General features: G+C 53.6%; 1 protein-coding gene across 4 annotated transcripts; it reads right to left on the bottom strand.

Moving 5' to 3' along the window:
• Positions 1 to 75: 75 nt before the first annotated feature.
• Positions 76 to 26,513, bottom strand: LHX6 (LIM homeobox 6). Of its 4 annotated transcripts, XM_039474757.2 has the most exons (10): positions 26,213 to 26,513; positions 24,984 to 25,055; positions 24,421 to 24,603; positions 23,935 to 24,056; positions 14,462 to 14,682; positions 11,695 to 11,795; positions 11,402 to 11,497; positions 11,035 to 11,209; positions 7,095 to 7,198; positions 76 to 2,295 (listed from the first exon to the last, which is right to left on the bottom strand). In XM_039474757.2, the coding sequence occupies exons 1-10, from the start codon at positions 26,294 to 26,296 to the stop codon at positions 2,275 to 2,277; spliced, it is 1,179 nt and encodes a 392-aa protein (XP_039330691.1). In that variant the 5' UTR covers positions 26,297 to 26,513; the 3' UTR covers positions 76 to 2,274. The 4 variants fall into 4 exon arrangements, with proteins under 4 accessions (XP_039330691.1, XP_039330692.1, XP_074251395.1 ...); XM_039474758.2 differs by lacking the exon at positions 7,095 to 7,198; XM_074395294.1 differs by lacking the exons at positions 7,095 to 7,198; positions 26,213 to 26,513 and adding an exon at positions 25,868 to 26,041.
• Positions 26,514 to 26,797: the final 284 nt, after the last annotated feature.

Here is a 26,797-nt window from a genome sequence, read left to right on the forward strand (position 1 = left end):
GCAGCCCAGATATTCTAGGAGCCAGGGACCTAAGCCCTTCACCAGAGAGTGGGAAAGAAATGGAATCCCATCATGTTGTGGATTTCAGTGCCAGCACTTCTACTTGCATTAACTTTATTACACAAATAAGACATTTACAAAGCACGACATGAAAGGTATGTAACAAAACAGACATTGGTTTTACAAAAAAAAGTGCTTACATTTTTTTTCCGTGTGTGTGTGTGTGTGTGTGTGTGTGTGTGTTCCCCTTTTTTTGTATTTAAATAAATAGTCTGATGGCCTGTATGTTCCCAGGCTGCTCTTTTTAACAGGGTAGTGGAGACATGTTTGAACTGTAACATGCTACGGCCACATGATCCACACAAGGAATAGACCCTGAGGAGAGGCTCAAGGCAGAGTGGGTGTTGGGGGACCCTGGGCAGGGCTTGGCTGGCCACTTACCACATGGTTGCCACTGGGGCCTTGATGATCAGGAGCAAAACTCAAAGGAAAGATGTGAGCTCCCCAAGGCCAGGGACTGGGCTCTGGTTGCTCCTGGTAATGTCAGTAACTTGTGCACAGGGCTCGGCACAAGTTACCACTGGATGAGCTGTTCTCACCACGTTCTGAGTGGTGCCTTCTCTTTGCCCTCAGTCAGCTGTCACCATCTTTGGAAGGGAGAGGAAGCAGGTTCCCTTCTTGGGCTGCACCTGTGCCTAGCCCGCCTATAGATCCCAGAGCAAGAATGACATATAGGCTTTGATTTTAAGTGCCGACTTCAAGCACTTGAACTCTGAAACCTTATCCAGACTCAGTGAGATAGAGCTGCCATTGATTAGCGATGTCTGCCATGGGTAAAAACAGAGACAGCGGCCACATATGTACCATGAACTTGTTTTCCCTGTCCTAGAGTCTCCTTCTAAAAGCAACGTAACAGGTTAACCACAGCAGGAAGGCGGACTTGGGCTAAAACATGCTGACTAGCAACCTCTAGTGGAAAATGCATCAGGACACCAAGCAGTTCTAGAATTACAGGATAAGCTTAGGACAAATGGGCATCCTCTGAAAACATAAATCATGGTCATGTGTCACCCAAGCCCTTCTGTTTGGGGTGGAAGAGTTGTAGCAGGATGGATGTTATGCAGCTGTGTGTGGCCTCTGTTCTCAAGGGTGGGTGGGACCGGCTCCAGGAAGTACTGGCGGGGAAGCACAGAGGTGCCAATTGGAATCCTGAGCTTGGCACCCTCACCTAGGCAATGGGCACCCTCTCTCTACTTAAGAGATGGACCCAGGGTTAACATTCTGACTGCCATTTCACTGGGCTCTGTTCCCTTTCCCCCATGAGGGATCCCCACTCCATCGAGAAGTCCTGGCCTGAGTACCCCTATGAGAGGTCAACAAGTAGACAACAGGGGTTCCCAACTCTAACCTGTCCAAACATTCAGAAGAGTCATGGCACAGATCAAGTACCATCTCTGCTATGTTTCCTGCATATACGCTGGATAATTAGATGGCAGCAGGGTCTCTCCCTGACCCCAGAATTGTCTCTTTCCTCTCCTTAAAATGGCTAGTCCCTCTTTTGGTCCAATATGCCACCGCCCTCTCCTTGATTTCCAAACCAGTGGGGGTCTTTGTTCCCCCCCATTCCCTGTCTATGCCCCCCTGCCTCCTAGTCTGGGTAGGCCTCCATCTCTGCCCTATTGGGCCTCTCAGGGTTGGTCACTGTCTCTTCTCTTTCTGAATTAACTTGACATAACCAGACAGATGGAAATGATAAAATTAGAACACAGTTTTCCTTTGGGGACATCCCACAAACACTGTAGAGTTTTCCGGACAAAAGCAACAGAGTGGATAACATTGGGGGTTGTCAGCTATTCAGAATTCAGAGATGGTTCCAAGGAAGTAGTAAATAAAGGCCAACGTGGGGGAAGAAAACCTGTAAATTAGAAGGCCGTTGGTGTTGCACTATTCAATTCCGCCTTTTGCTATTGTAATCAGCTGAAGTTGAAGAGGACTCTTGTTTAAATGGGAAAAACAGGCTGTTTCCACCCTGATTCCAGACTTCAGGAAGTTCTGCCTTCCAAGAGGAGGACTCTGTGGTGCTCCTGGTGGGTTCTGGTTCTCAGCAGGAGAGGGAAAGGCCAGGCCTCGGGAACCGACCTGGTGTGGGCAGGATGGCGGACAGGGGTGGATGCGGAGGTGGGTGGATTCCTGGCTGCAGCTTGGACACTGGACCTCAGCGGCTGAGCGGCAGCTGTGGGGCGCCCACAGGCAGATGCGGAAGTGCCGGCAACGTTAGTACTGAAAAAGGATGACCTGCAAGAGGAGGGCATGGGAGGTGGCTGAGCTGGAGGCCCGCCCCCACTCCCCTCCCCAGAGAATGTCAAAGGCACAGAGGAGAAGGGTGGGCTCAGGGCCCAGATCTGAGTTTAAGTCTTGGCTCTGTCAACCGACGTGCTGTGGGACTTTGGGCAACTCACTTCACCTCTCTGAGCCTGTTTCCTCATCTGTAAAATGGGATGACAAAAATCTCCCTCTGAGAATCAGAAAGATTCAAGGAGCTACAACAGCAGCAGCAAAATCCTACCAGGCATTTCACCTTGCACCTTCTGTGCCTTGTTTCACAGAAGCCACACCACAGCCCAGCCCATGAGGGAGTTCCACCATTCTGTTTTACAAGGAGGGCACTCAGACTCAGAGAGGTGGAAGGGAGTGAGCCCGTGAGCACACGGCGAGAAGAGGACCGGGCACTGGAGGCCAGGCCTGGCTCACAGCAAACTCTCCTTACCATGGCACATTGCCTCTACCTCTCTAAGGTCGCCATGACCATGGTGGCTGATTGCTTATTACCCACCAGACCATGGGCTAAGCACTTCACATGCACTTAATCTTCACGTGCACGAAGCCTAGAGGTGTGTGGCTCAAACACGCTAGGCGCCTGATACACAGTGGGAGATCAGGACTGTCTGTCCCTGTCCCCTTCCCACTCCTGCCTCTAGCACTTGGTTGACATCTCACTGCTGAAGTTCAGGTCAAGGATCACTGGCTAGCTGGGCAATGGCGATGTGTCATTTCACAGTAAAGTGTGAGGAGGAGGTTGCTCCAGGGGCATCTGGTGGGCATGACCACATGGCTGTGCCCTTTTCTGATCAGGAATGTTACTTGCCCAGAATTGGTTAACACAAGGAGGTGATGGAAAAAAGCAATGATGATGATCCCCATAACAGTGATCATGATAGTAACACCCAGCAGGCATTTTCTGCGTACCAGGCACTGCTGGCTCTTTACACGCATTATGCATTTACTCTCTGCAGTAACCCTAGAGGGTGGTAACTATTATTATCCCCATTTTGCAGATGTAGAAACTGCAGCTCCGAGAAGCTAACTGTATTCTCAAATCTCCCAGGAAGGAGGTGGCAGAGCTGGGATTCCGAGCTGGCCTAACTCCAGAGTGGCCAGCGTGGGCATTCCTTCTGCACCCTGGCCACTGCTCCACGTTAGCCTCCAGGATGACTGGCTCTTAGCCCTTATTAAAAGAAGCTTTCTCAAAAACCCTGGTAAGACCCTTCCCCTTCATGGGCCTCAGTCTCCCCCACTGATCAATGACAGCTTGGCCCCAGTTTTTGAGAACTTTCCAAGTGTTGGATTTGTGGGATCAGGGGACACAACCAGGAAGAAATGTGGCTCTGGAAACCCCCTGGCATGTGTGGCCAAGTGATGGTGTGGTGGAGGCAGGGGATGCTTGCCTGAGTGCTCAGAGCACTGTTCTTCTGGCCAGGCCAGTGCTAGTCTAGATGAGTGGGTTCAGGGGCCAGCCCCAGGGGGACACTGAGACTCCTCACAGCTAGGCAGGCTCAGGCCTGGAGGACTTGGAAGAAAGCCCAGGCAATCGTGTGCTGGCCACACACATCCCACACCCTGCCGCCCACCAGATCCCAGGAATTTGATGAGTTGTGGACAAGAAAAGTCCCTAGGAGCTGGCAGAAAGGCCTGACAGTGAGAGGACAGAAGGTCATGAAGGAGGAAGAAACACTTTAATGTGGACTTTCTGGATGCAAAGTTGGGGACACAGCCCAGCAAGGGAAAACTCTGGTTCAGCAGCCAAACCCAGGGCCCGCAAACTGCCTATAGCCAAAACCGACAGCCCCCAGCATGGCTCATCCCTCAGGCTGAACCAGACAGAACCACAAGCTTAGGTGAGCAACCAGGAGGCAAAGGCTCCTCTCCAAGCACGGAGTCCAGCCCTCTGCATTTCCAGGGCCCACTCCTTGCCCTCCATATAATGTCCAGGACCCCCTCTCGATGATCCTTTGTTCTGTGGCCCCTGTGAGCTCTCCCCACTTCCCTGGACCTCAGCCACACTGAACATCCCTTGGAGTCCCCTCCAACCCACGCTCCTCCATGCCTCTGGGGCTTTGCACATGCTGTTCTGTTGATGTGGAATGCCCTTCTTCTCGTCCCCTGTCTCTCCCCTAGAGCTCACTGTCACCTCTTCTGGGTCCTCTAAGGCCATATTTCTCACCTACTCCAGCTGCCCATTCCCCGGCAGTGTAGCTGCCCACATCCTGTGCTAAGCCACAAGCTCCCTGAGGACGGGGATCACGTCAGCTCACTTCTGCAGTCCCAGAGCCAGGTCTAATAAGACAAATGCCCTCCTACAGGAAGGGACAGCTCTGAGGCAGGTGGCCCTAGAATCCAGGTCAGTTCTGCCCATGCTCATATTGTGATTCCGGATGAGCACTGCTCTGCCTGAGCCTCAGTTTCTGCAAGTATGAAATGGAGGTCATCATAACCACCCTCCCCGGGAGACTATGAAGGATTAGATCGAAGAGAGGGCTGTGTAAACAATAAAACACTGCACAAAAGGAAGCGATGCCTGAACCACGCAGACTTCAGAGTCCCGCAGACTCACTGCATCCCTGGACACGTCATGTTTATCTCTTTACAATGAGGAGGCCATCTTTATGCCCACAAAGTGGCTGGGAGGTATCAACCAGATGCCATGTGACAAGTAGTGGCCTCGAACGGAAGGAGCTCAGCAAACAGCAGCTCTTCCTATGAATGTGACAGTCTCAGCAGCAATGATGTTCCTGTGGTGTGTTCACTCACTATAGATTCTACAGGATTTTGCATTAGGCACTACCATTTACTTATAAATGTAACTGTCCAGAACTGTCTGTACCTCCATACCATATACATTCCCCTGCGGCATCTGACACAGAGAGCTCAGCCCATACTAGGCATACTGAGCTCAATCAGGAGGCTGAGCCAGAAGTACTGTCCTAGAGGAGCAGTTCCCAAACCTGGCTGCCCATCAGAATTGCACAGGCTGAGTATTACACACGCAGACCCCTACCTCCCACTCCATCAGATTCTCTGAGAGCGAGGCTTAGGAATCTCTGTATCTTTACAAGCTGCCCAGGTGATTCCAAGCACACCTAAACCAGGATCCACTGGACTGGAGGGCCCCTGACTCCAGCCCTAATGCTCTGACCCTCTCCATCAGGATCGCCACACTCACTGACCTCCAGAGTTCCCTGCCTCCAATTGGGTGTCTTCCAGCCCAGCTGTCTCTGAAGACTGCTACAGTGATGTTTCTGCAACAGGCCTTCCAGGTCCCCGCACTGCTGCAGGATAAAATACAGACTCTGGCCGGGCGCGGTGGCTCACCCCTGTAATCCCAGCACTTTGGGAGGTCGAGGCGGATGGATCACAAGGTCAGGAGTTCGAGACCAGCTTGGCCAATATGGTGAAACCCCGTCTCTACTACCAACACATAAATTAGCCAGGTATGGTGGCAGGTGCCTGTAGCCCCAGCTACTTGGGAGGCTGAGTCAGGAGAATCACCTGAACCTAGGAGGCGGAGGCTGCAGTGAGCCGAGATCGTGCCACTGCCCTCCAGCCTGGGCAATAGAGACTCCGTCTCAAAAAAAAAAAAAAAAATTACAGACTCCTCCACCTGGCAGCCCCAAGGCCCTCGCTTCCGTCTTCTCTTCCTCCCAGACCTGCGTGCCAACAGTGCTGAATGGCTCAAGGTTCCCTGAGAGCCCTGGTGTCTCAGGCCTTCCCTGATACCTCAGCCTGAGCCTGGCCTTAGAGGTTGCCTCCTCCGGGAAGTCTTCCCTGCCTCTCTCCTTTGCCCCTCCCGCCTCCCCAGCTCCCATGGCTTCCCCCGTCATACTGTATTGTAACTGTTGGATCTGCTCCCCCTCCAGACTGCGGCCTCGTCCAGGGCAGGGACCACACTTTACTCATCCCCACTCCTGGCAGCAGACTCAGGGATGCTGGGCACAGTCAGGACATAGGAAATGTCTCCAAATAAACAAGTAAGTGAATGAAAAAAAAAAAAAAAAAAAAAAGCAAGGTTCTCGCCCAGTCTCTGACCTTGAGCTATCTGGGCCTCAATGTCCCCATGTCTAAAATGAAGGGTTGGCTGAGAGTAATGGCTTTCAAGGCTAACTGTGAGGTGCCTTGGAGCTGGGAGGGAGGTGAGGCTCTTACTTTCTTCGTGGTTTCACAGAGCAGCTCCATCCACCTTCATCTGTACTATGCACAAGTTTAAACAAAGGGCTGCAGTGCTTCAGAAGCAATATCTTGAAACCCTGGAATAGGGACATCCAAGCACCCTTCTAGAAGTGCAGTCCTAAAGCCTGAGCCAGCCAGAAATCCCGGCTCCACAGAGGAGGCCCTGCCAGTTGACCAAGGTCACTGGCTGGCCAGCTATCCCTGGGCCCCACCAGCTCAGGGTATTCACTCCCAACAGACAAGAATGAAAAGGAGGAACCAGTGAGATGATGGAGATTGAGGTGATGAGTGATTTAAGCCCTCCTTGGAATCTCAAAGCTTGAGTAAAGGAAATTCACAAATCTGAGACAGAGAAGGGCAAACTGCCAGTGGGGAGCTGCAAGGAAACCTTTGGAGTGGCCGTGCACACAGAACATGCCAGCAGCTGCTCCAGCAACTGCTATGGGGGTGCAGTGGGGGTCTAAGCAGGTCGGACAGAGAGGATCTGCCACAGGGCAGCATGGTACCAAATCATTAACAGGGGCTGCTGCTAGGAACCCATCCCTGGCAGGGTAGGTCTGACCCACCAGATCCAGCCTGGCTCCATTTACCTTCTCACCCCGGTTGGAGAGCGGCCCATCCATATCGGCTTTGAGGTGGACAGGGGGTGCGGTGTAAGGCAGCCGGCAGTGCACCTGCCCGCACTGTACCTGACCTGTGGATGAGAGGAGGCCTTGGAGCTCATCCCCCAGGCTGTACACAGGATCCCACCTGCCCCGTGCTCTGCAAACTGGAGCTCTGAAACTAGTTTCATCTCTGCCACTTACCTCCTGGGTAGCCCCGGGCAAGATTTCAGTGGGGTTGGTTGTAATGCTCTTTATAGTCCATAAAGAGCTATGTGACGGTGAGGTATAATCATCTAGCTCCCTGATAAACACTCCTAAATAAATATGTGCTTTCACATTCATGCACATGCAAGCAAGGCTGTACCTCACCTATTCAGACCTGGCAAGCAAGGCTGTACCCCATCTACTCAGACCCTGCAAGCAAGGCTGTACCCCGTCTATTCAGATCCTGCAAGCAAGGCTGTACCCCATCTATTCAGACTCTCCCTCAGTAAGTTCATCGCTCTTAGGTATCACCACAAATTTACCCATGCCTCCTAGAGGACTCTGTACTCATATGTCACCACTCTCTACAATTGCAATCAACACCAACACCTACTCCCTATCCTCCCTGTCTTCCTCCCAGCTTTATTTTCTTAGCACTTACCATCTGACTTAACTGCATTTTTTTTTTTTTTTTTGAGGCAGGGTCTTACTCTGTTGCCCAGGCTGGAGGGCAGTGGCGTCATCTCAGCTCACTACAACCTCTGCCTCCCAGGCTCAAGTGATTCTCACACCTCAGCCCCCCGAATAGCTGGGACTACAGACATGCACCATCATGCCCAGCTAATTTTTATATGTTTTGGTATTGAGGGAATTTCACCATATTGGCCAGACTGGTCTTGAACTCCTGACCTCAAGTGATCTGCCCACCTCAGCCTCCCAACTTCTAAAGTGCTGGGATTACAGGCATGAGCCACCACACCCAGCCTTACTTACTGCATGTTTTTATTATTTATTTGATAAGATCTGTGTTTGCCAACTAGAATGCAAGCTCCATGAGGGCAATACTTTTTTGTCTATTTTTTAGATTCTGATCTTTGTGGATTTCCAGCACCTAGAGTGAGGCATGGCATTTAGTAGGTACTCTTAAGTATTTGCTGAATGAATTTCCATACCATATTCCAACATCTTAAACTGTTGGGGAAGGTCCACCTTTGCATCAGATCCAAATTTCTCATGTTTCATCCTGTTTACCACTACAGTGGAGAAGTCCATTGCTTGTCTCTTCTTTTTTTATTTTTTATTTTTATTTTTGAGATGGAGTCTTGCTCTGTCGCTCAAGCTGGAATGCAATGGCACAATCTTGGCTCATTGCAACCTCTGCCTCTCGGGTTCAAGCAATTCTCCTGTCTCTGCCTCCCAAGTAGCTGGAATTACAGGCATGCGCCACCATGCCTGGCTAATTTTTGTATTTTTAGTAGGGACAGAGTTTCATGTTGGCCAGGCTGGTCTCAAACTCCTGACCTCAGGTGATCCATTCGCCTCGGCCTCCCAAAGTACTGAGATTACAGGTGTGAGCCACTGTGCCCAGCGCTTGTCTCTTCTTTAGACTTCATTCTCTTTGGTCACTGGGAAAGAGAGACTTATACCTGATATATAAACTGGGACAAGTCACTGTTCCCTTCTGAGCCACAGTTTTCCCATTTGTAGAATAAAAGTTATATTAAATGGGGAGTTCTTCACCTGGGGTGTTCAAGGAGTCCATATGCAACTTCAGATTACTTGGAAAATGTACTACATCTGCATTTTTCTAGGGTCTTTTCCCAAAGCTTTTATCAGATTCCAAGCTCTAAGCCTTCAGGAAACTCAGTATTCTGTGACTTCAGTTCACTGAAGAACAAAAGTTCATTTTTCTGGGGTCTGGTTCTAACACTTTCATTAGCTTCTCAGCACAAGGCTTCAGAAAATTGACAACTCCATTATTTTAGTTCACCTTAGAGCAAACTACTGTGGTGACTATCAGTCAGTCATGCAGCAAGAGGTGCAGGTGCAGACACCCCCAACCTCTTCTTCCCCAAGCTGAATTCCATCACCTCAGCCTCTTCTCTAAGCATCAAAGACACATCTAAGTTTGGCAAACAGAGTGTGTGGCCAGATTCCTGGAATGGACTCTGGAGGTCATGGCCCCAAGTCCAAAGAGGTCATCTAGACTTCTTATTGACCCTATACCAAGTATTAGCAGGTAGCTCAGACCCCTGGTACCTATAGAGCCCCTGATCCTTGGCACCTTTAACAGGCTCTGTGCAGCCCGAATATAAGTTATTGTTTAGAAAAAGAAAGGGAGAAAATGTCACTCCTACTGAGCAGATAGTTTAGAAATGCAACAATCTAAAGAGACACGGTTTCCACCTGGCAGCCTGGTGCAGAGACAGGGCTCTGCCCTCCTAGTTCTGCCAACCAAAACCACTCCCACCATCACAACAGCAGCCAATACTTATGTGGCACTTGCTAAATGTTAAAGACTTTAAATCAGTTATCTCATTTGATGCTCAGAACACTGCTTTGAGATACTCTTGTTGTCCTCATTTTTACAGATGAGGGAATGAGTATTCAGGAAAGCTAAGAAACTTGCCCACTGTCACACAGCTAGTAAATGGCAGGGCTGGGATGTGAAGCCTGGCCATCTGACACCAAAGCCCACACTGGATCATTTAAGGCATACCACTCCCACTAACTTACAGTGGGCCCTTGGTTTCCTCATCTACTCAAGGAGATGGTGGCCTCTGATGTTTAGAGACGCAGTCAGTAGAGTAGATGGCATACAGTCCGTAAGCAGCAGTTTTCTATCTCCCTTCTTTTTCCCTTTTATATGGAGCCAGAGAAGGGAGGATTTGCATGTGTGTGTGTGTGCATCATGGCCATCTCTATTTTTTTGGTCATGCCCAGCTTTGAGGAAACAATTGATGGGAACAACTTCAAAGAGAAAGACAATCTGTGATAAGCACCTGCTCAGCAGCAGATGCACTGAACAATTATCCTCCAGAAATCCCCGGGGCTCCTCTCACTCCTCCAGGTTCCTGCTCACAAGTCATTTCACCATGAGCCGCTTGCCCCTGCATCTCCGCCACAGTGCTCCCTGCCACAGGCATGCCTGCTCCCTCCCTTACGACCTTATGGTCTCTCCACTATCTCCCACACTGCAGCGCAGCAGCTTTGGTCTACTGTGTTCACTGTGGTATTCCAGCGCAAAGAACACAGAAGGCACTCAAGATACATCTACTGGATGCATGAATAGAGTCTCACGACACTGTGAGCCAGGCATTAGTGACATCCCAGCTTACAGATAAGGAAACCAGGGCTCAGGGAGGTTAGGTGACTGCCTAAGGCCTCACAGCCCTGGACACTTCCACCACACTTTTGCTCCCCAGGACACATCCATGCCACCATGCTTCCTAGGCCAGGGCCTGCGTGCATTCCAGTCCCCCACTCCAGGTACCTCACGAAATCCTATCCATCCTTTCAGTCTCTGCTTGCTGAGAGGCAGCCCAGCCCCTTCCCCTCCACCTGCCCCAGCATCTCCAGTCACTCCTATCCAGCACCACCTTTCCTATGGGAATCATCCCAGTTAAAACAACATACCCATCTGCCTGGTTATTTTTCCATGCCCACCAGAACGCAGTTCCTTGTCCATCTTGTTCTCTCCCCAGTCTCCAGGCACAGACTGGGTGCCTTGAAAGTATTTTTTGAACGGTTGAATCGTTTGTCTCTACGAGAAGGGCCCCGCCCCACTGAGGCAACTCCTAGATCCAAATGACTTCGGATCCTACTTCTTCACCCACGAGGCTCTCCAAGGACCCCCTCCCCCAAGCCTCAGCCGCCCACGAGCGCTCCTCCGCGCCCCCTCCCTGCAGGCCCAGCGGCTCCCGGGGCTGCCGTCACTTACTCTCGATGTAGCCGTGCAGGGTGACCATGCGCGCCCGCTCGGGGCTGCTGAACGGGGTGTAGTGGATGTCGTCGGACAAGGCGGAGGGAAGGCGGGACGGGGGCGCCCCCGAGGGCGGCACGGGGTGCTGCGGCGTGTGCTTTTTATGACGCGCCCGGCAGTTTTGAAACCACACCTGGAACGACAGCCTCGGCAGTCTCAGCCTCGCGGAAAAGAGTCGGACGCGCCGCCGGGGACCCCAAGCAGGACAGCCTCGTCGCCTCCTGGAGAAGGGTGGCCACGTGCACCCACGACCCTCCGCGCCGAGCCCAGCTGCGAGCTCCAGGGCGTGCCCGCGGTCCCCAGGCCCCGCCCACCCCCGTCCCACCTGGATGACTCTCCGGCTGAGGCCGGTCATGTCCGCCAGCTTCTGCAGCGTCTGAGCGTCGGGATTGTTGTCCTGCGCGAACTGCGCCTGCATAACCTGCGGGGCGGGGAGGGCGGTGAGGCGCCAGCACGCGGAGACTCCGAGACCCCGGCCCAATCAGAGGCGCCAGCCCGCAGGCCACGCCCCAGGCAGCTGCGGCCCCGCCCCGCCACCCGGGTCCGGGCCGAGGGGCGGAGCCAAGAGACCTTATCGGCCCCGCCCACGCCCCGGCCGCCGGCGGCCTGCAGCGGTACCTGCAGCTGTTCCGCGGTGAAGGACGTCCGCGCGCGCTTGGCCGGCTTGGGCTGACTGTCCTGTTCCGAGGGCACTGCCCCCTCCAACGTGAGGCCGTTCCCTGGGGGCGATATAAGCGGCTGACCACGCGTCCCATCTCTTCTAGTGGCAGCCTGGAAAGGACGGGGGTGGGGGGAGCTTGTCCCTGGAAGGGTCAGGAGCGGGAGTTGGCTGGGAGTGGGGATCCCAGGTCCTAGTCCCTGAGCTCAGTCTTTGGGGAAGGGGTTTCTGAGAGTCCTCTCAGTACTAGACACTTCTTACACGAATGGACCACGTCTTACAGCCCTAATGAGAGATGGAGTTACCCCATTTTACGTGGGAGGAAACTGAGACTCAGAGAGAAGGAAAGCCCCTGCCCTGGACCTTTCGACTAGAATCTAAAAGCTAGCTGACCCTAATGTCACAAACTGGGCTCCCTCCTGGCGAAACTGGGGGAAACCAAAGGCTAGAGGAGCTAGGAAGCAAGCAAGTAATGGAACTATGATCCTACTTTCATAAAAATAAGCGGAAGAAAAAAAGTTTGTAAGAATATACAACAAGGTGTTGGCAGTGGTTTTCTTCCCAGGAATGTGATTATGGAAAGTTTTTACTTTAAGTATTCCTGTAACTTTTGAGGTTTTTAAAAACAATCATATGTTGCTTACTTCTTTAAGATTTAATTTTGTTAACCAGAGTATATGTTAGATATTCTCTTTCTACTCATATTACTTTTACAATCATACTAAAACACTAACTATATTCCCATTTTATTTTTAATAATTGTTCTGAATATCCTCAAAATCTCAGAAAATTTCCATAAGCACAAAGAAGAAAATAAAAATCACCAGTAATTCCAGCACTCAGAAATAACCATTGTTCACAATTTATTGTAATTTTTTAATTAGGAAAAAATTATGTTGAAGGAAAAAAGCAAACACCATAACATACATGGAAAAAATCTGAAAAGATAGATACACATTAAAATATGAAGGAAGGCAACATTTGGAGCGATTGTTATTTTCTTCTTATTGCTTACCATCTTTTCTTATTTTTCCACAATGAGTGTGTGTGTGTGTGTGTGTGTGTGTGTGTGTGTGTGTGTTACGTTTAAAAAGTGAAACAGGAACCAACACTGAGGGCTGATCAGTAAGAGATCAGAGGCCCCAGCCTTCAAGTTCCTCAGCATGGTAAGAATCTGTGGACAGGTGTGGCTGTGAGAACTAGTATGAAATTGGCAAGGCTATGACTACAGGTGGCCCTGATTGGACCATGTGTGGAAGGAGCCTGTGGTCACTGATGGACCACACTGTGGGAAAGCTCTAAATCCTGGGCTTCCATCCCAGCACCACTGCTGACTTGCTGACCACTGCAAATAATTTCATTGCCCACCACTCCAAATAAGTAGGCAGCAAGTGAAACCCAAGTTCACTTAGACCCACTTAGTCCTGATCCTGGCAGGAGAAAATGATGGCCCTGGTGTGGCCATGGCCAGGAATACTCTGGTGGTCCCTGACTATTCCCCAGGCTGGGACCTAGAAGTTGAGGCAGGGTGGTTCACACTCCTCCCCAGAGGAACTGAGGATTGGGTAGACACTGTGTTATTAATGTCCCCTAGGAAAGCAGGCAGGGCAAGGATTGGTGTGTTGGTTTTTTAAATGGGAAATGAAAACAGAGACAGCTACATCCCAGAAGGCTCCTTGGCTTTATGAGATCTGATTAGGGTGCCCTAGAGCTTAGGGCCAAGGTGCTATGGGATGGTATGGTGTTAAGAGCCTGGCCTTTGGAGTCAGGTAAATCTTCTAGTATGTAACTTTTGGCAAATCCTGTTTCTTCTCCTGTAAAATGGGGATGTCCCACCTACTTCCTAGGGCTGTTGTAAAGATTACATAAAATAATCCATGTTACGGAGAAGTTAGCAACTTTCACAGATCCTAACAGGGGAATTAAAGAAAGGGTCCCTGCCTCTGCCCACAGCCAAGCACTGCCCTTCCCCAGCTCAGTCTGGCCTGTAACTCAGTCCCCAGGATCCCTGGAAGACCTGGATCTTGTTCCTGGGCAATCTGGGGAATCACAATGTCAGAGCCAGAAGAGATTTAGGAATCATTCTAGTCCAGTATCTGTCGTTGCACAGGTGTGTGGACTGAAGCCCAGAGAGAAAAGGTAACTTCATATGTCAACCCAGTATGTGACAGCCTAGTCTCCAGACTCAGAAACCTGGTCCTTTCCTCTTGTAGTTAGATACCCTGGTCCAGGATGAAACCCTCCTCCTCAAACCTCTGGCTTGGAGGGGCTAGAATAGGAATTGGGAGAAGGAGGGCCAAGTCATCTCTCCAGCACTGGCCCAAGCCTCCTCCCTGGCAACTGGAGGGGATGAGCCCCCAGGCCAATGAGAGCTGTCCAAAGGTGGAGTCGGCTGCCCCATTATGAGAACCATCTCTAGGATTCACTGAGTGCCTCCTGGCTTTACAACACATCAGCTCATCTATCTTTGGGAAGGTATCCTATCCTTAACCCCATTTTACCATTAAGGAAACATTGTTGCAAAGGATAGCAGTGACTTCTGACTCCTAAGCAAAAGATCCTGGAAGTGCAAGATCTGTGCTGCTCCACCCCCATGCTGCCCTCGGGGCAGTACTGGGAAGGCCCAGTTGGTAGAGGAGTGTGGGTGGTTCCTGGGGTGCTGGGGTGGGGTGGGGTGGGGTGGGAAAGGGCTGGGGGCAGAGGTGCCAGGCAGAGCAGGTTGGGTACCGTTCTCGGCGGCCCTCTTGAGGTTCTCGATCATTGTGTCATAGTGGATTCGGCAGAGCACCTTCTCCTCCACCAGGCCGAACTCCTCACCAGTGGACAGCTGGCGCTTGCACGAGAAGCAGGCGAAGCAGGCCAGGTGGTAGGCGTTGCCGCGAGCTCTCCGCACCCAGTCGCTGGCGTAGATCTGTCGGCCGCACCGGGCGCACTTGGTCCCGAATCGGCTGCAGGTGGAGAGGACAGGCACGGGGTGGCGAGACTCAGACAGGCCAACCTTTCCCCTTCCACCCACAATGGCCCACCAGCTTCCAGGCTCCTGGTCTCTAAGTCTTCAGCTCAGGCCTTAGCCTTAGCTTGGACACACCAACCCTCCATACCTAGTCCCAGCTAGGAAGTGAACTGGTGGGTGATTTTTATTTTCTTCTTGGTGTTTTTCTGAATTTCCCAAATTTTCTACAATGGTCACTTCTATTTACATATTAATTTGTTAAAAATATATCGCAAGTTAGAAAATCCATAATAGTAATAATAGGCAAATTGTTGAGCACTTACCACTTGCCCAGCAATGTATCCTCAATTTATCCTCATTTTGCAGGTGAGGAAAATGGGGACCAGAGAGGCAAAGTAACTTGCACAAGGTCACATGGCTTGCAATGACAGAAACCCTAGCCATCCTGACTCCAGAGATGAATATAAGCTATAGCCTCAGGTGTACAGAGTGCAGTTTCTTAGAAGAACAGACAGATAAGCACTTACTGGCTTTGTGACCCTGGGCTGTTTAACTCTGAGTTCTCATTTTCCTTGTCCTGCACTGAACTAGATGACAACAGCAATGACCACTACTGTTGGTTCAGAGCTTTGCAGTCTGCTACGTACCCAGCAAGTCCCTCTGGAGCCTGTGACATTCTATTAATAATACTAAATGTTAAAAAGACAAAAATAAAAATAAAAAGCCTGAATCGAATGTCTTCTTACCCCTTAAGCGCCTTCCTTGATTCTACCTCTTCCCCTTCTCCCTTCCAGTTTTGTAGTCTGGCAATTTGGGTGCAGCTGCCTCCAACACCGGACTGGGAGCCCCTCCAGAAGGGGGTAGAGTCTGGTTTACCCCATCCTAGAAGTCAGTCCAGGGCCTGACCTGGGGCACCAGGGAAGGTGTGTTCTTTAAAGTGGATAACTCACTTGCCACTCTGTCCCAACCGTGGCACCCTGTTTCCTCTGGTACGCGCTCTGTTTCAGAGAATGGTGCCACCACTCACCCAGCCCCTGAAGCCTGAAAATCGTAATCATGCACTCGTCTCTCTCCTCAACCCCACATCCAGCCAATCATCAGATGCTGTTGGTTCTGCTTCCCAAGTGTCTCTGGGATCCATCTTCTCCTCACCATCTCCACTGTCGCCCTCCTAAGCCAGGCTCCCTTCGTCCTTCCCTCACTGTCAACCTCGTCCTGGGTCTCCCTGTTTCCAGTGTCACCCCTGCCAACCCCTCCTCCACACAGCAGTCACAGCGAAGTTTCCAGCATGCACACAGAATCCTGTTTCTGCCTTGCTTACAATCCTATGGTGGCTCCACTCTATCCTCAGGATCTGGTCCAAAACTCTTGGGGTTTGCAAAACCCAACCGACCACATCCTCTTCAGGCCCATCCCCTCCCTAACCTTCAAGTTGTGCCGCCCCACCATCCAGGCATGTGTCCCAGTCAGCCACAATGGAAGGTCACTCCCAGGTCTTTATGGCCTCCTCTAAAGCACTTTCCCACCCCCAGGCCTTTGCACTGACTGTTGCTTTTCCAGACCTACCCTCCCTCAGAGTCCCAGCCGCCCCCCGCTCCCCCCCTCCCCGCACCGCACCGCTATCTCAGCTCTGACCGCACTGGTTTGTAAATCTTTCGTTTCGGCCTCTTCCCTTGCACCCCTTCCTCTTCCTAGAGTTGGGAGCCCGGGGTTGGGGGACCAAGAAGATTTGCCTCAGTATCCCCAGGCCAGTACCCTTCCACCCGGGGGGAGCATTCGGAATCGCCTGTGTGTGCACGGAGGAAACAGCCCTGCAAAAACTCTCTGGTTACAGCCTGCCTGCCTTGGCAAATTCAAGCAACTGTCGGTTGAAAAAAAAACAGCGTTGGGCTGGACTGAGTGTAAGAGCCCAGCGGCTTCTGCCAGTCCTCGCTCGCAGACTCATTCCCAATCCTATTGTTTCCGACTAGGAGCACGAGAAGACCCCTCCGCGGGAGGCGCGGATCGCTCAGGAGGCGCTGCGCACCTTAGTGGAGTCCACCGCTCCACCAAGCAGAGGCGGTTCCGGACCTCGGAAACGCGGTTTCCCCAGCGGAGTGCCCAGCCCAGCCCACGGTCTCTGTTCCCCGTCCCGCAGTAAAGGGGAGAGGAAACCGTTTTGCCCAACCCAGCCTACTCCCCGCGAAGGTCCGACCCCGGGTTCCGCCGCGCTGCTGGTGGTATCCGGATTGGGAGCACTTTCTGGCCTCGGAGGAGAGGCTGGCTTCCGATTATTTGTGCTGCAGGACCGGGGGGGGGTGGCCAACCGCGCTCAGAGCCCTTACTACCGGCCGGGGTCCCGGGGCGCGACGCCTTCATTGTATCCCCTGGGCTTCGTCGCAACTCGGCGAGGTGGGAACTCTGGCATCCGTTTTTCGTACAAGGAATCGAAGGTTCAGAGACGCAGAGTGACTTGCCCGAAACTCCACAGAGTGTGCGGCTGGGTTTGAGGCCCTCTCTAAAGGTGCAAAAAGTACCTAAAACCTGCGGAGCAACTGGACTGGAGACGAGGAGAGCTGGAATCCTGCGTGGATTAACAGGAAGCAGGGCTAGTCAGGCAGCGCCGCGTCCCCACCACTCCGGGCTGCTGGTTCTGGAATCTCCCGCATGCGGGGCCAAGGACCCACCCACCTCGAGAAGGCGGTGAGTGCATCCTCAGGGAGCGGACACAGCCTGAGCAGGGAGGGTCTTGGCCATCAGAGGCCGGGCGAGAGCAGCTGAGCCTTCTGTGCGCCTGGCTCTGTGGGATTCTTTCCCCTTGGCCACTGGACGCGTAAAAGACGCGTATCTGTCTGTTCTTCTAAGAAACGGCACTTCTGTACACCTGGGGCTATAGCTTATATTCATCTCTGGAGTCAGGATGGCTAGGGTTTCTGTCATTGCAAGCCATGTGACCTTGTGTACGGCGATCCTGCCCCGCGGGTCCCGGACGCCCGAGTCCGTTCTGCGCCTACACAGGTAGGTCACAGTGTCCTCACATCCTTGGTCGGAGGTAGGCGCCGCTCGTGACCTCTCAGCAACTTTCTCATGCTCTGTGTGTCACCCTAAATGCCGGAAGCTGTCCCAGCTCTAAAATCCTCTTGCGCTCCTGGTGGTTTATCCCAGTCTACGAAATCGTACTTGCGCTGAATCTTTGGGGTGAGGGTAGGGGGGATTATGTAGGTTTGGTTGCATTGCAGACTGCCCTGCAGCGTGTCCCCCACCCAGGACAGGGGTCAGCAGCACGAAGGGCGCGAGAAGGCTTATCGATCCAGGCTTTGACAAAACGACAGACTCCTTCCCAGGCGGGCTGCGAGGCCCGAGCCACCGGATTCCGGGAGCAGCGAAATTGGCGGCGGAGACAACGAAACTTCAAGAAAGAGGTGTGCAGGAACTGCCATCAGAACGCCGAAGGGATTAGGGGGTGTGCCTACTGCCACCCCAGCCTTGATGTGAGGTCCAGACCTTGCGCCTCCCTGGATCCCGGCGTGTGAAGCGCCTAGGTGCAAAGGACCTGAGGCGCTTTTGGGATGGAGAGGTGTTCCATAGATATTGCTCATCCTGGGAACTGCTAAAAGGAGTAGGGTGGGCATCGCGCACCGCGGGGCCCTCTACCTCCTGAAAGGAGGGCAGAGATATCTGGGTACCAGTGGTTGTACCAACGGAGCTCTGCGCCCTTGACCAAATCAGACTCACTTTCCCAGCCTACTACCTGGATACCTAGTAAGCACTTGGTAATTATTTGTTAGATGAATGAGCCTCAGCAAAGGAACCCATCGGAGTTTCACCTCAATCCTTTCTTAATCCCACTATTAAGCTACCCCTTTCTGTACAAGGAAATCAGACCTTAGGGTGGAAACGCCAATGTTAGTTACCAAGCTATTGAGCCGAGAGGCTGAAACTGAAAGGAGACTTCGCTTATCTTAGGTACAAGACGTTCCTGATGGTCTTAGATCCTTTAAGGGGAACAAGGTGGGTTGGAGATGGAGTCCCACCTATTCTCTCTGCTCCTTTCCTTCTAGGTAAACCCGTAGGGGAAGAAGCCGGGGGAAAAAAAAAAAAAAAAAAAACAGAACCAGCAATTAAGTGGTTAAAACGACCGCTTCTCGGAGGTCCCGGCCCCAAGGCTCCTCCCCCAGCTCCCCTCTCAGCTCCCCCAACATCTGTCCCCCAACAGCTGGCCGCCGCTGGGCCGCTCTTTGCCGCGGTGGGGGGCGGCTTCCCGCTCGGAGCCTCCCCAGGGACCCTCGCTCTGCGGGAGGGGGTGGGGTTCTCCCGCTGGAGCCCGCGGCAAAATTTGGGCTCAAAGCAGAAGGCCAGGGAAGGCTGGGGGCTTGCCTGAAGTCCTTTGGGCCTAGCTGGGAAGAGGGTCTTTAGCCTCCAGGTCACTCACTGAACCCCCACCCGCATAAACACAAGGGGAGGCAGCTAACCGCTAACCCTTTACTCCCCACTCCCATTGTAAGAAGGCCTGAGGGCCAGGTACTGCAGTGACCTGATATTGACAAAGTTACTCCACTCACAGGCTTCTGAGGTCATTCCTGTCCTAGTGCTCCCAAGAACACCCAGGGAGCCACACATCAGAACACACAGTGGGTGTGCCAACCTAACCGGGCAGGGAATCTTAGGGACAGCAGAGAGGGGCCCCACGATGCACAGATGGGTGGCTGATGTATCTCACCTATAGAAGAGCATGGGGGTGTTTAGGGGCAGCGATGGTGGAACCAGGCAGCTGTAGGGCTTATCTAGACTCTACCACTTAGCTGTGTGACCTCATCAATCAGGGTCTCAGTTCCCTGATCCCACCCCCACACTGCCATCACGTGAGATTATGAGAGTATCATACACACAGGTAGACCTGAGAATTGCATGAGATAGAGCAGGTAAAGGGTTAGCCCAGCTCCTGACTTAGATAAGAACTTCACACATTCTGATGACTGGTGCCCTGTGTGACTGTAAGCAATGACACTTTCCCAGGACAGCAGTCGCCCCAGCTATGCAATGGGCATGATGTTCCAGCAGGCTGGGGAAGCCAGGAGGGCACTGCAGATTGGGCCATGCCCTATTGAAGGGCAGCAGCTGCAGATATGGGAAGCTGTCTGGGGCTGTGGTTGCTGGTAGCAGGGGAAATGTGAATGTCCCAGAAAGGAGCACTGTTTTTCCCCCCAGAATTTTCTTCCGTTTTTGGAAGAAAACAGAAAGAAGAATGGTCTTAGTAAAAAGGGGAAGAAATTAAGAGTCCTGTCACATTTTTTTTTTTTTTTTTTTTTTTTTGGTGGTAATTTTTTTTTCCTACTGGGAACCTCAAGCAGTAAAGGGAGATAGGAATCTGGTTGAATCCGCAAGGGCTGGTAAGGATGCTGTTTAGAGGGTGAATTGGAGAAACCGAGGCAGAGTCCAGTGGTCTGGCCAAGGACCCACAGCCAATGAGAACCAACCTCTCCCAGCAATGCAAACGAGCCAGGAGCAGTACTGGACCTCCATGTCTCCTCTATGCTCTGTAACCCCTCTCCCTGGTGAACTTGGAGTTTCTTTTTGACCTTTAATTCCCTGAGCCACCAGTGCTAGCTCTGTCAATGGAGACTGAAGGAGGGTCTATAAGATGATGTCAAGGAGGGAAAAGATGGGGGATAGAACCTAAGTCCTCTTCCCTGGGGAAAAGACCAGAGGTTAGAGGACAAGGGGATCCCCATGCTCCCCCTCCATGGGGCCTTGGCCACTCCCTCCCCCCCCCCCCAATCCCCCATGCTCTTTTGGGAGGTCTTGGCCTCTCTTTGGGCAAAGTGCTCCAGTCCACATCCTACCAGACCCTTGACCCTGGGCTTCAGGAAACAGACGCCTAGAGAATCTCAGCATGTGACCCCTCCCTGGGCCCCAGCTCCTGAGAGGAAAATTCTGCCTCCCACGCCATCATTCACACTCTCTTCAGGAAGAGCTTCCTCATAGCAGCCACCCGGAGCCTGGGCTGCAGTGCAGTGCATACAATAGTCCTTGTTTGGCACTCCACCGGCTTTTTCTTTCCCTTTTTGTGGGTTTTATTATTTTTGTTGCAGGTGGGGCTGCCAGGGATGGGTTATGCCTGCAGGGAGAGAAATGATCAGAAGAGCCACAATTCTACCCTCAACCCAGGGAATGTGAGCTTTTATTGCCTCCATTTTCTTAACCAGAAATCTGGTTTAGTTTTGCTTTCAGGGCTCTTGTCATTGGAAAAAGATTACCGCTCAGAACCTGCAGCCCAGAAATGGCCCAGTCTTATCCCTCCAGGGAGACTCTGCTCCTCCAACTGTGTGGGGAAATGCCATCATGGGCTTGTGCCCAGCATCCACCCTGCCAATGATGACAATGCTGATAATCGAGGCATTCATACCAACTGCCATTAAGGGAGGCTTTACGGAAACGTCCCCCTCAACAGTGGCCTCTTTGGCAGGCCTGGGAGATAGCCTTGGAAAGGGAGAACTAAGGGCCGAGAGATGCAGCAACTTGCTCAAGGTCACAAGTGGCCAGACTGGGCCCAGTTTCCTGCCTGTTCCCACAGTGGCTGCATACCCTGCTCTAACCCACTGCAGTTGGAAGAGGACTCCAGAATGAATGGTGGCTCTGAAGAGTGGAGTCAGGATCTTGTTTTGACTGGTTTCAAGGTCTAGTAAAGCACAGTATCCAGGGAGGCTCAGTCCAGCATGAGCATGAGCTAGGGCTAGAGAAGCAGAAAAGAAATGTGGGCAAGTAGAAAATAAGACTGCCAAGTCCATTGTCGGGAGAGCCAGGAGAGGTGGCCTGCCCTGCCTTAGTCTGTGGAAGAGGCCCAGACACCATCCTGCTGCTGGGTTTCCCAAGCTGGCACCCGGAATTTAGTAGCTGATGAAGCCAAGGAGCACCCAAGCATCATCTGGCATTTTTTTTTTTTAAGACAGAGTCTTGCTCTGTCACCCAGGCTGGAGTACAGTGACGTAATCTCAGCTCACTGCAACCTCCACCTCTCCGGTTCAAGTGATTCTCCTGCCTCAGCCTCCTGAGTAGCTGGGCCTACAGGCACACGCCACCACACCCAGCTAATTTTTGTAACTTTAGTAAAAATGGGGTTTCACCATGTTGGCCAGTATGGTCTCAATCTCCTGACCTTGTGATCCACCCGCTTTCGCCTCCCAAAGTGCTGGGATCACAGGTGTGAGCCATTGCGCCCGGCCCATCTGGCATATTTTAGACCAACTGGAGTCAGGCCTACAGCAGGGAGGTGGCTAGACAGTGACTGTAACCTCCATTTCCTGTCCTAGCCAAACTAACAGGGAGGGGAGACATCATACTCTGGTTACACACCACTGACCCCCTTCTGACTACACACACACACACACACACACACACACACACAGAGACACACACAGCCATCCAGATTCACAAATACATTCACATCACACCCTTCATCCCTCGGTGTCTGGGTGGAGGCCCTTAAGCAGGAATGGCCCCTCAGAGGAGAAGGTGGGAGGGGAATGATGGGATTTCAGAATCTCCTCACCTCACCTCACCCTCCCACCTCCAGATCCTAGTCCAGATGTAATCCTGTCCTCACCACTTTGCATGCACACACATGCACATGCACACATACATGCACACACACAGTCCCAACATTCACATATAGACACCCACTCTTGACACCCACACATGAATTAAAAGACAAATGTTAGTCCATAAAGGAACACACATGCAATCCACACACCGCCAACCCTGCTCAGTGATGCTTTCCCCAGCACTACTGCACACATCCCAGAAAATACAGACACACAGGCGCTCCTTGCACACTGAGTCCTAGGTCACCTGGTCGAGCACCCACGCCCCCACCCCAGCTACACACTCTTTCACATCCATCCCATAAAGGAAGAGTCCACCTCTTTAACCATGCTTCTTATGGTTTCTTCAGAGTACCCTTGTCCCAAATGCTGCCAACCTCCCCCTAGACTCAAGATCTCCTCTTTCCAGATCCCTGGAGGCTCAATGCCAGTGCATGGAAGGAGATCGACTTCCATCATATTCCCTGACTCTCAGAGGCTCTTTCTAGCACAGGGGTCTGACCAGGAAGACTGAAGCCATGACGTCTTCCTATGCAAGAATGGGGAGGATGTCTGTGGGTTGGAGGGTAATTATAAGGAAGCAGCTTTCTCCACTTTTTGAGAAAGCACTTGGGAACAAGCATCCTTCTCAGGAACCAATTCCCCACCATTCTCTTCGGATCCCATATGCCTGGTGGTCCAACCCTCAGGCCTGGTTCATGCTTCCCACTGGGATCAGCAGACAAGGCCGTGACCCTGCAGTGACCTCGACCCCATCATCAGGTCAGGTCCGGGCTTCGTGGCTAGAAGCGAGGCCCAGGCAAGTGGCTGAGACGCGGCAGAAGGACAGGAGGATGCGCCTGGCTGCTGTCGGCTGCCGGGACGCGGCCTGAGGTGCGGAAAGCGCAGCCCACGGTAATCCTACTCTGTGCTCTGGGCTTCAGTGCCCGGTTCTCCCCCTTCCCATCCCGGCGGCCCAAAGGCAGGGCCTAGACCCTGGAGAGACCAAAGCCAGGCCGAAACAACAGCGAAGCTGGGACCCGCGCAAGATCCTAGACTCGTAATTCAACACTCCAGTGACGCCGGGGTATGAGCTGAGATGGAGCCGGAGACCGAGGTTGGGGTTCAGGAAGAGGCGCTTGGGTATGGAATATGATCTGAGACGGTTTCGGCGCTGGTGCTTGGGGCTGGATCAGACTCGAACCCAGAGCGGAGCCAGGGTCAGAGCCAGGGCAAAAGTCCGGAGCCCAGCTCAGCGTCCAGCCCGCGAGAGACCCCACCATGACTGGTGTCCGAGTAGGGTTGGAACCCGAAGCCCGAGTGCACTGGAAATGCAGCCAGACGGCGACTGGGATCCGAGTAGATCCGGGCCAGAGCTAGGGACGTCAGAGCTCCACCGAGGCGCTCGAGGTCGGAACTGGAGACTGAGACTCAGGCAGGACCCGAGACAGAGCCAGAGATGATACCGAAACCCAGATCGGGGCGCGAACCTGTGCAGGCACCGGCGAGCTGCCTGAAGCTCTGGGTTCGCGCCGCTGAGCGCCCGCAGGCTGGGCCAGCGCTGCGGGTCGGAAGTGCACTCGGGATGCCGAGGCTCTGAAGCCGGAGACCACACGCCCCAAACGTGGCCTCTGAAAGCGCCCAGGGCTTGCCGCGGGGACACTGCTGGCCCGGCGGCAGCAGCCTACCTGAAGTAGTCCATCTTGCAGAAGATCTCCTTATTCTTGATGTAGCAGCTGTTTTGCTGCCTCAGCGAAGTGCGACACACGGAGCACTCGAGGCACCGCACGTGCCAGATGAGGTTGTTGACCTGGGGAGGGGGCGGGGACGGGGGTCGGCTCAGCCTCAGCGCGGGCCTCTTTCACGCGGGGCGCCAGCCTCCCCGGTCCCATTTGCAGTCAGAGACGCTGAAGCTCAGAAGGTGCATGCGACTCCCCTACTTTTTCTTCCGTAATACTGAGCCTCAGGGAAATGGAAATAAACTCTTGCTATTTTTCAGATGGAACCCGGGGACGCAAGCAGACCCTAAGACTTGCCCAAAGCCTCCCAGTCGGGCAGCGGTGGAGCCAGGATTTGGAAGTAAGTGGACCTGGCGCCGGCGGTGCTTCCCCGCAGTCTCCGGTGCTGAGTCCCACGCCCCAACAACATGCACACAACACCTACCCCTGTCTCACCTTGAGCAGATACCGGTCCAGGATCTCGAGGCCGCAGCTGGAGCAGATGTTCTTGCCGGCAGACGGCACGGAGGAGGCGGCAGAGGGCGGCGAGCAGACAGAAGGCGTGCTGGGCGTACATGGCGAGGCCCGACCCTCGTCCTTGTCCAGGACTCCTGCCAGGGCCTCGGCGTCAGATTGAGCCTGCGGCGGGGGAGAGAAGGGGAGAAGAGCGCTGAGCCCGGCACCCAGAGTTGCGGCTGCCTCGGAGACAAATCTGGAGCCCCGGGGCACAAATTGACAACGAAATCTCCCCGGGACGATGAGCCGTAGACAGGAGGACAGGGATGGAAGGGCCTATCGGAAAGGAAGGGACGGCCCCAACTTTAATCACGCGCATTCTGGGTGCTGGGAGCGGTTAAAGCCAACATTCCCTGCCGGAAACCCAAGGCTCAGAGAGGGGCGGCGCCCGCCGGGAGTCCCCCAGAGTGTGGGCAGCGGTTTGTAGCCGGAAAGCCTGGCCAGGTCCCCAGGGCCGGGCCGCTGGAGGACTGGGCACCTCAGGCAGGGCCAAACGGACTCACCATGGCGGGTGGCGCGGTCCCTTCAAGACAGCGGGTGGTCGCTTTGCAGCCGGACCCTGGCTGGGCCATCACCTGGGGGAGGGGGAGGGAACGCAGGCGGCGGCGGCTGCTGAACTGGCTTCGCGCAGCCTGAGCCCAGCGCCTCCCCGCGCCTGTTATATAAACCGGCGCCGAACAATGAGTCCTAACTTTGTAGTGGGCATTTAAAGCCCTTCCCCACAAAAGCGGTGTCTCTCTAATGAAGCAATTTGAATTTGGATTGGATTTTTTCCCTCTCTCTCCCCCTCTCCCTGCACTTAACCCGTGGCTCTTGAAGTAATCGCTTAGTTCCCTTGCAATCCAAGCCTCTGAGGGGGAAAAAAAACACGCGCACACACACACAAACTACCTGCAATTAGAAATTGTCGTGAATGCCCAAGATAAGAGGTAGCCAGAGTGTCAATTCCAACTGTCAATCAGTGAGATCCATCAGGCCGCCCAAAGAATTGCAAATTTGATTTTTTAATGGTAGTAATTAAAAATCGAATTTTTTCTCTCTCCACCCGCCCCCCCCCCCTTCCTCGCTCCCTTCTCTTCTCGGCACAAAATGCAAAAAGGAGAAAAGAGAGAAAGAAAGAAAATAAAAAAGAGATGGGTGAGGGGCGGAGGGTGATTGAAGAAAATAAAACCCCGAGTGCGGTGAGCACCCGCCCGCCCGCCAGACACGCGCCGCGAAATTGAAGCGGCGATATTGACACGGATTCAGGCGCCTTTCGAGGGCCAGTTGGAGGGAAACCCGGAGCAAAAAGGGAGCGAGGTCGGGGGCGAAACGGGACCAAAAAGAGAAAAGAGAAGCGCCCAAAAGGAGGAAAAAGCACCCTCCAACCCCTTGGCGCGCCCAGGACCGGCCCCGCGTCGGGATTCTCAGCGCTGCGCCCGCACAACCCCCGGCGCATCGGCGCTATCAGCGCCTATTCAGACGGACAATACCGGCCTCGCCTCCTCTTGATTCGCCTGTGTCTTTACTAAATCGCTTTTTGAGAAATTCCTCTAACATTTGCATAATGTGTTCCCGCTTTCCGCAACCCCCCCTCGCTCGCGCGCGCTCGCACACTCACAAACACACACTCACAGGCGCACTCTCGTACCCCTCCTCCCTGCCGCCGCCCGCCACCCGGCTCGGCCCGGCTGGGTCCCGGACCCTGCCCAACCCCGGCCCGGGCCGCTCACCCAGTCGTTCGCCGGCTCACCTGGTCGGTGGCGGGGCCGCCCTCGGCCGGCAGCCGGCAGCCCTCGGGCAGCGCCGGAGCGGCGTTCTCATGCTTCCAGTACATGGGCCGGGGAACCGCGGGATCAGCGGGCACGTAGGGCGGAGAGCCGCGCTGAGGGGGGCCACGGCCGCAGTGGGAGCAGAGACTGCTGCGGGTGCAGGAGGAGAGCGGAGGCGCCGGCCCCGCCGCCCCCGGCCCGGCCCCAGCCCCCGCCCCCGGCCGGAGCGCAGCCCCGGCCTCCCTGGCTGCCGCCGCCGCTGCCTCGGGAGAAGGTCCCGACAAACTTGGAGAGGCCCCCGCCCCCTCCTTCTTCTCCTCCTCCCCCTCCTGGTAGTCCTCCTCCTCCTCTCCCTCCTCCTCGTCCTCCTCCCCCTCCAGCTGCAACGGCGGCCGCCCTGCCGCTGGAGCCCCGCTCGGTTCAAGATGAGTCATGCGTGACCAATCCCCTCCCCGCCAAGGGAGAGCAAGACACACACGAAGAGGCAGAGACCCAGGGAGCGACACACACACACACACACACAGACACAGAGACACACAGAAACTCAGAGCTGCCAACAGAAAGAC

Source organism: Saimiri boliviensis, chromosome 2 (assembly GCF_048565385.1).
Source record: "Saimiri boliviensis isolate mSaiBol1 chromosome 2, mSaiBol1.pri, whole genome shotgun sequence".
Lineage (NCBI taxonomy): Eukaryota > Metazoa > Chordata > Mammalia > Primates > Cebidae > Saimiri > Saimiri boliviensis.

What these genes read in the sequence shown, in the direction of transcription:
- LHX6 (XM_039474757.2), bottom strand. Translation starts at nt 26,296, where the DNA reads ATGTACTGGAAGCATGAGAACGCCGCTCCGGCGCTGCCCGAGGGCTGC. An exon ending in CAAGAGGGCCGCCGAGAACG is followed by an intron (nt 11,796 to 14,461) that starts GTACCCAACCTG and finishes TATCGCCCCCAG; the next exon opens with GGAACGGCCTCACGTTGGAG. An exon ending in TCAGCCGGAGAGTCATCCAG is followed by an intron (nt 11,210 to 11,401) that starts GTGGGACGGGGG and finishes CTGTCGTTCCAG; the next exon opens with GTGTGGTTTCAAAACTGCCG.